The sequence below is a fragment of the Plectrocnemia conspersa genome, unplaced genomic scaffold, assembly GCF_051122295.1.
Source record: "Plectrocnemia conspersa isolate PC_06_02 unplaced genomic scaffold, ASM5112229v1 ptg000002l, whole genome shotgun sequence".
NCBI lineage: Eukaryota > Metazoa > Arthropoda > Insecta > Trichoptera > Polycentropodidae > Plectrocnemia > Plectrocnemia conspersa.
In genome coordinates, this window is record NW_028277166.1 from 28,985,398 (window position 1) to 28,994,073 (window position 8,676).

General features: G+C 26.5%; 1 protein-coding gene across 1 annotated transcript; it reads right to left on the bottom strand.

Moving 5' to 3' along the window:
- Positions 1-1,713: 1,713 nt before the first annotated feature.
- On the bottom strand, positions 1,714-8,395 carry LOC148238258 (cytochrome P450 4c3-like). The gene is made up of 11 exons (XM_088205074.1): positions 8,203-8,395; positions 8,030-8,136; positions 6,074-6,164; positions 5,827-6,012; positions 4,960-5,029; positions 4,689-4,894; positions 4,514-4,623; positions 4,028-4,161; positions 2,846-2,952; positions 2,079-2,258; positions 1,714-2,001 (listed from the first exon to the last, which is right to left on the bottom strand). The coding sequence occupies exons 1-11, from the start codon at positions 8,354-8,356 to the stop codon at positions 1,844-1,846; spliced, it is 1,503 nt and encodes a 500-aa protein (XP_088061200.1). The 5' UTR covers positions 8,357-8,395; the 3' UTR covers positions 1,714-1,843.
- Between the last annotated feature and the right edge of the window lie 281 nt (positions 8,396-8,676).

Here is an 8,676-nt window from a genome sequence, read left to right on the forward strand (position 1 = left end):
AATAAAGTTCTGATCCGAAAATTAGGAGCTGTTCTTTAAAACCTAAATAAAAACACATTTAAATCATAGCCGAAATTCATTTAATTTTATGTCTGTATGTCAAAGTGAAAAAATGTATTTTTTTCAGTTAACCTTTAATTAGTAAATAAATATAATCTCAATTTTTATTACTTGCGGTTTTTATTAAATATGTACTATTTTTTTAAACTAGGCATATTCATTTAATGAACACTTTTTACTTTTAATATAACAAACAATTAATAACCTAATTTAATATTACATTTAAAGCAAAACCGAAAGATAATATATAAAAAAATATGTTGTTAAATCAAAGATCTTAAAAAATAGTGAGAGGTTCATAAATTAAACTTTTTCCTGTAACCTTTTATTTTTATTGACAATACGACTAATTATATTATATCCATTAATTTTCTTATAAAAAATGACAAAAGACACTTAAAATAAAATATTTTCCCTATATATGCCTTAAAATAATACATAACTAAAAATAATCTTAAAGCTATTTCACACTTTTAGCTTTAATTTATTTTATCGCCATAAAAATACAACATAAAAGTTAACGAATACCTTTTTATTATCGGAAATTAACTTTGCCCTTGTATAATAGTTGTATTTTTATCCATGGAAGTTTATCTAAGACTTTTCCCTGATCTTAAATTTTAATTCATTTAAAAAATATTTGTTTTTGTGTATTAAATATAAGTATGTATTATTGTTATTTTTATTAAAATTAATTTATCATTTATTATATAAAAATTATCAAAAAATATTTTTTTAAATTTCATTGAGTTATAAATATAAATTTATTTTATTTTTATATTTTTACGTATATTTACACGTGTACAGCAAAAATGTAAATACATTTGATATTTATTAAGTAAATTTAGCTAAGTTTGAAACCATTAACACATCGGTTAATTTCGATAAAACGCATAAAAATAATATTCATATATGTTTTAAAATCAGACAGTATATCATTATATTTTTATACATAGAATTGCTATTAATTCATTTAGCGCTGTACAGTTTATAATTTATAATTTAAACATAAGTTATAAGCAATAATAATTAATTTTTGTTAATTTGAAACATTTTAAGTTTTATCAGACAGTTTTATGATACTTACATTTAGGTATATTATATATTTAAATATATTTTTTGAATTTCAATATTTTAAGTAATTTTACTAAAAATGGTTCAAAACTTTACATTTTTTTTTGTTTGAAACAAGGCTACATATCAAAATATCTGGTCATGAAAAAGGTAATGAACTTAAATATCCTAATTTATATTAATTAAACAAATATGGATATATATATTTTCATTATATAAATATATTTATACAATATATATTTACCAATAAAATGATTATACTAGTGACATCTATGAGTCACTTTACAAACTATTAGATTGTAATATTATAATTTTATATATTTTTATATAAATCATTAATTTAAAAGCAAAAAATCTATAAATAGTATTATAATGTTGTATTTTATAAGAAATGATCAATCGTTTCTGTCACTTAATAAATTCATTTTTGTAGGACGTATTCACTGAAAATATTATCCGGGTAAATACGAAAGGTACACATGTGTATTGAAATTGACTATATATACATAGGTCATGAGTCATTTTAGAGAAAAAACAATGATGCAGCTATGCAATGATCTCGTATTTAAATAAAATAAATTATTATTATTTGAAATGAAATGATGAAAAACTAATATACATTATAGTTGGAATATACATACATAAAATATTTTATTTCGTTTATCAGCCTCTAGAGTTAAAAAAAATAGTAAAATTAAACAATTATTTTCTATTGCTTTCTATCAGTAACTTTAATATGAATCCCATTCGCAGTCCTTAAAATAAGATCCATCGTCAATATTAATTCTTGATTGGAAGGCAACAACTCGTATCTCCTGACCGTCGAAGACAGGACACTTTTTATCTCCAGCATGGCGAATTTTTGGCCTAAAATGTACATACACGTGTATTTTTAGCATCAATATATAATGCTCAGCGTATCTAGAATACAATAATGTAATAACCTATACAATTCCTGGGTCCGGCGCTGAATGATACATTTGCAAACGGATTTCGACCCAAGGATTCTTCTGGCGAAAACCTCTCAGGAATAAACTTTTCGGGATCACGGAAGACATCAGGGTTTCTATTCATGCCGTAAATAAGAACGGCCAGCGTAGCGCCAGCTGGCAATTCTAAATCGTCTGAAAAACGTACAAAACACAGTTAGGGTGTAGTATTTGAGAAGCGTTTCACATTTAACCCTGCATCAAAAAATAAAAAATAATAAAACATCTCATTTATAATTATGGCATTTTGTTAAAAAATAGATTGTTCTATATAACTCGTTACCGAGAGCTCCCACTGGAACAGCGCCGACGCGATTTTATTGCTTTTGACGTGAATTTTTGACTTCTAAGAAGGGATAATTGTCGTTGCGCCCTCCTAATCACCAACATTCGAAAATGTTTCTGGCTTAAAATAAGAGACGTTATTTCAGATTTTTTCAGATGAGATCGAGTGGACAAAAGTTGGATAGGCAGTCTTTGTTTTTTTTTTAATATTTCGATTTTATTAAGATTCGTAGTATTTCATTAAATAACATGCATTTTTCTGGCCAAATTCAAGGAGGGGCAAATGCTTGTATCAAGTCTTGTATTTATTTTTTGATCATAGTGATGCATTGTAATAACCTGGTAAGTCACAATATTCTCAATTTAAATTTAAATCAATCAATATTTCTTTTTGCTTTAAAAAATTATTATGCGCTAACAAATATAATTTGACTCACTTATTTTTTTATCTTCTTTTGAAGATCTGGCTAAAACCGGCACTGATGGATACATCCTTAGCGATTCTTTGATGCACATTTCAAGATATTTCATGTTTTGAAGATCTCTGTAAAGGAAAGTAGTCAAGATTAAATTTGTTATTCTTATTCTTGAAAATCAAATTATTTTTTGCGAAACAAATATTTTTTATAATTAAAATTTTTTTTATTTATTTTTAGTCTATTCAATTATAATATCAACTTTTTTTTATAAGTTTGTAGACCACCCATTGCAGAGATTAAATGAGCAGGGCTAAAGCTATCGCAAAACTTTTAATCAATTTTACAAACGTGATAATCTAATTATTTAGCAATTAAAACATTAACTTCGGTAACAAAGCATGAAAAAATATGTCTGACACTTCTACTGGCATTCACACTAGAGCATTCATACTTTGTAGTTCAAGGCATTAGAGCTACAAAAATTCTTCAACTTAAGCTCACTAAGTTCTTGCAAATTTCGACTAAGAGGAGACCAACCGAAGATCGCAGAATTCACCGCTTCCCTCTTCGCACCCACTGGACACTCAACGCATTCAACGTCTGGAATCTAGAGTTAAACACAGAAGCCTGGAGCCACAAAAAACATATTGTATAAGAATATGTAAGAAAGATGTTTTAGAACCCATGCAAAAATATAAGTATAGCTGCATCATAAAAAAAATTCACTCACATACAAGAAACGGGCCACGCAAAAGCGTTAAAGAACAGTAACTATTTTGAAAACAGACATAGTTGCAAGGTACAGAAACTATCTAATTGTAAATATTTTGCTTCAGTAAAAAATATATTCAGTATATTTAAGGAGGCAAATGACTTGTGACTTTTAGACGCAAGCTTTAAAGTGTCTTAGACCTAAGAGCCAGAATTATTCTTGCCAGAAGTTAGGTTTTCCTATATTTTCCTAAGCTCAAGGATAAATAGTAAACATATAAATCGAGCTAGTGACATATACTATGTGTAAGCTGTGTTACTAGTCTTTAATTATTATGATATGTGTCACAAATTTACAGACTTTGATTTCAGTCTGGTGTCTTATCACTTACTTAGTAGTGTTAGATTATGGGAACCTGTCATTTTGCAACAAAATATTTAGGATAAGTAAATAAATGTACAATATATAGGGATTTTAAAAATTCTTACGTTATGGTTGCTGTTCTGTCCATGTCACGACCAAATAAGCTTTTTTGCTCTTCGTATATTTTTTGCTGAGCTTCCGCGTTGTGTGCTATTAGATACAAAGCAAAAGATACTGCAGAAGCTGTCGTGTCATGTCCCTAAAATTACACATAAAATTTGATTAATGAATACTAAATTATTATTTAATGAATCTAGGGTTTTAAAGAATGGTATAAATACATTTTTATGCATTTTGAAACTTCACATATACTTCGTAAATATTGCCACTACTTAAAATACGTTTTAATTTTTAACAATGTATGCTTACTTTCTTTTCACTATACATCGCATATATTTAATTCTTACAGTAAAATACAAACAAGACCTTGAGTCTTAGAAAAATGCTAGTTTGTAAGATTAGCAAATTGCTGTAGCATTGAAATTACGCGAACGCGCAGTTATCTGTGACCTCTATAATCGACACATATATACATATTATCATATAGTTACCTCGAACAGAAACGTATCCACTTCTTCTCTAATCTCCAAATCAGTCAATGGAACGCCATCTATTGTAGAAAGCAGGAGCATATCCAAGAATGCCAATTTTTTTTTAGCACCTAAAAATATATTCCAAATATAATTTACATTCAATAATATACATATTTAATATTTACACGCATACCAAAAGCAAGGTCTTGTTCCAAATATGAATCCAAATTTTCATTTGATTTATTCAAAATAGCTCTTCTCTCCTGTATCATTTTCTCTGTATAATCGTGTAGTACCTTAAGTGATCTCTTATGAATCCAATAATCCGGAAAAAAGGCGAACATGCAATCCAGCAACTTCAAAGGATTTACAAATCTGCTCATCAATGTGCGCGTAGTACTAAATTGAATGAAAAATATTTTTAGTGAAGTATAAATATATAATAATAATAAATTTGAGCTTACTCTTTTACGGCTTTCACGTAAACGGAATTTGAATTATTTTGAGCACCCATGTTGACACCCATGGCTGCTTCTATATAAAATAAAATAAAATTTAATTGCTGTACCTTGTAAGTGGTGACTTAGCGCGCGCATCGATTTTTACTATAATTTTATTGCTGTTTCCGAGAATTAAAATAAATTTTATTCTTCTAATGCAAAACGTAACACTATTAAGTCATAAGTCATAAACAATGATAATAAAGCTTATCGCAAAACAATGCATTTTTGGCAAGTGATATACAAAGACATTTTTCATTAAGATTTTATTTATTATTACGCTATTAAGTCATAATCGTTGGCAGGTCAATTGTCCGTTTTGTATTACTGGGAGGCTTAAAAATATTATTATATGAAACACTTTTAGGACATTAGAATATGAAATATTATATTTAACAATTTATGCAAATATGCAAATAAAGTTAAAAACATTTTATAAAGGATGTTATAAGATATTTTTTGCTAAAAAAATATATCTTATAAAACAGTATTGATTTATTACTGTATTAACCATCTGCTCTATCTTCTCTTCTTTAACATATATCCGGAAATTTTACACTCTGGTGATCATTAGTGTTGGATGGCATATATTATATATATATTTATAAATTGATTCTTGTAATCGACTAATCCTTTCGTTGTGAAAATATGTTTGTATGATAAAATAAACTGACCTGCCAATTTTTGTTACTTAATAGTGTAATATTTGCTTAAAGTTCATATTATACAAATGTTTAAATATGTGCGCTCATTCAATTTTGTTTTTTAAATATTGCTTTTAATTTATGTTGATTTTTAAACGATACACTGGTAATTATTTTTATTATATACCGCTGATTACATCCAAAGTGTAGTAGGTGACCAAATCGAAGATGTCAAATGAATCCTTGTCTACATGCGGTTTTAATTTGTTGCAAAATACTTCAGCCTGCGATTCGAAAGTCTCAACGTAGTGCTCCAAAATTTTCATGTGAAACGTTGGCGTGATTATTTTCCTGTGGGATCGCCATTTTTTGCCTGTAATTAGATTATGAATATATATACAGTTTGATATATGTATGATCTTTAATAATTATACCTGTGCTTGTTAGCAATCCTGTGCCAAGCCATTCATGGAGAAATTTGTATTCGAAGGATTTGTCAATGAAAAAGTTATCACTCAGTAAAACCTATGAATAAAAAAATATGATATATAATTTATATCAAAAAAATTAACTTAACTATCTAATAAGTACATATACGATGTTTTATATATGTTATAATTTATTAATAATTAAATTATACATATATTAATTGCTCAAAATTTATGTTGTATTTTATAAAATAGATGTAATAATGCGTCTTATCGATTATAATGCATGATTTTTTTTGTAAGTTGTCAATAAAAAATAATAATAGAAAATTATGCTATAGTTTTTTTTATAAAACATTTAAGTAAAGTTACGTTTTAAAAAAATATGTTAAAATTAAACTTAGTTCCTTCAATACAAAATATAATTTTAATTTTTTTTAAAGCATTTTTCAAATCATATCCTACTTACATACAATGTATCATTTTGTTCAGTTGCACTCTAAGACCCTATACAAAATAAAGTCCTTCCCCTAAAAATATAGCCTTTCCGTACCTTAATCAAATTTTACACATATCAAATAGAAAAAATACGCTTATATATTAAAAAGTATTTTTTTATTTTAAAACAAATGCATTTTTTTTAGTTGTTTTCACGTGGTTTCAAAATTATTAAATTGAATAAAACTATTTTTTTCAAATGTCGTTATTTTGACTATATATGTATGTATGTATGTTCAATATATTTATTGTTAATTTTTCTTTGCAATGTGACAGATGGTAACCTAAAGCATTAAAACTGTGTCAACACAATCAATAACCCAAAGCTTGCGATAATGCGTCGATGATGCTCGGTTTCGTATTTCAAATAATTTATTGCTGATTGCTTGCCAAACATGAGACATGTTTGCAGCGATAACTATGAGGAGCTGGAAAAAATATGTGGGATGGTGTTCATCTAGTTTAGGTAAGCATTATATTTAAAAAAAAATGTTAAATGGCCATTATGACTCATTAAGGAAAGTTGTCAAGGCATGAAGGTCAGGTTTGTAATAAAAAATAGGTATTATTTAACACTCGTAACATATATTTCTCAGTTGCACTTTTCTTAATATCTCACATTTTCCATGACTAAATTAAATTTTACATATGTAATATGAATGTATGTATATTATAATAAAATAAAAAACGTACTTAATTTCTCATAGTATATTTAATTTAAAATTATTTAAAAATGGATATTTAATAAGATTATATGTATTTACTTTAAAAAAAAAATAGTAGTAGTATTATATATATTTATCTAAATATCATTTTATATTAAAGTTATAACATGATTTTTACAATAAAAAAATAGGAACAACTACTGTTAAAATTGATAAAATATAAAGTGAAAAAGATAATGCAGCTAAAAACACCCACGTACATTTTTACGTTCATTTTTATAAATAAAATATATTTTCTACATATATATTTGTATTTAATTTAATAATAAATTAAAGCATGATTTGTATTGTATTAGGGTTTATATATAAAGTATTATTTAGAATATAATAAATTGCAGTTTGACATTAAACAAGAGTTAACTCTCATGAGATTTCAACGATCAATACTACACATTAAATATATTACCTTCATAGTACTTAAATACTAAATTTTATACATTAGATTTTTACAATTTAAATATGATGAAAAAGTACAATGAAAATTTTTTTATCAAAAATATCTCGCTGCACTGCTAAATAAATTATTAACGCATCTTCTTTTTGACATATTATAATAAAACAGTTCTTAAAGCTTGTAAGACTAAGTTGTATTATAAGCCTATTACTCTAAAAACGTCTTAAACGAATTTATATTTAAATTATAATATTTAAATCAATAAATTGAGCTTTAAAAATTATTAAAAATATAACTTAAAAATTTTCTAGCTGTTTTAAAATATATGTAAATTCATAAGAATACCTCTACATCCTTAGGATCTGCCAGAATAACCATCAGTCGGTTTCCAATAAAAACCCTAAACCTCGCACCATAATTCTTCCACAGATTTATAACATTTTCGAAAATTTCTATAAAATCACAATATCACAATCACTATGCGATCATTTACATTTAAAATGCACTTAATTATTTACTCGGAGAGCTCCCCATCAGGTTGTGTCCGTTTCCAATTAAAGGCAAAGGAAACGGTCCAGGTATTTTGTTTCCGCATCTCCTAATTTTGGTTATTAGAACTCTGGGCCAAAACAAAACAAGTAAAACTACAAACAGAAGCAACACCAACAACATGACTAAAGGTCCGTCTAGAGCCGTGTGCTAGATGATACTAACAGTGACCTAAATGCAATAAATAAAATGCGATTTCATAGTGCAGCTATGACTATATCTAGTGCAATGAGATAATGACTTGTTGATAAATTATTTAATAATTAAATTATTATATTCAACCACCTTTACAAATAAGGCTTAGTATGTTCTCATAATCATTTTCACAACCTTTAAAACATTTCTTCATATAATTCCATTTTCATAGTATAATTTTGTGAAGAAATAATATTTAGTAGCAATATTTGTCGATTTAAAAGAGATATTTGCTACCGTGACTCATG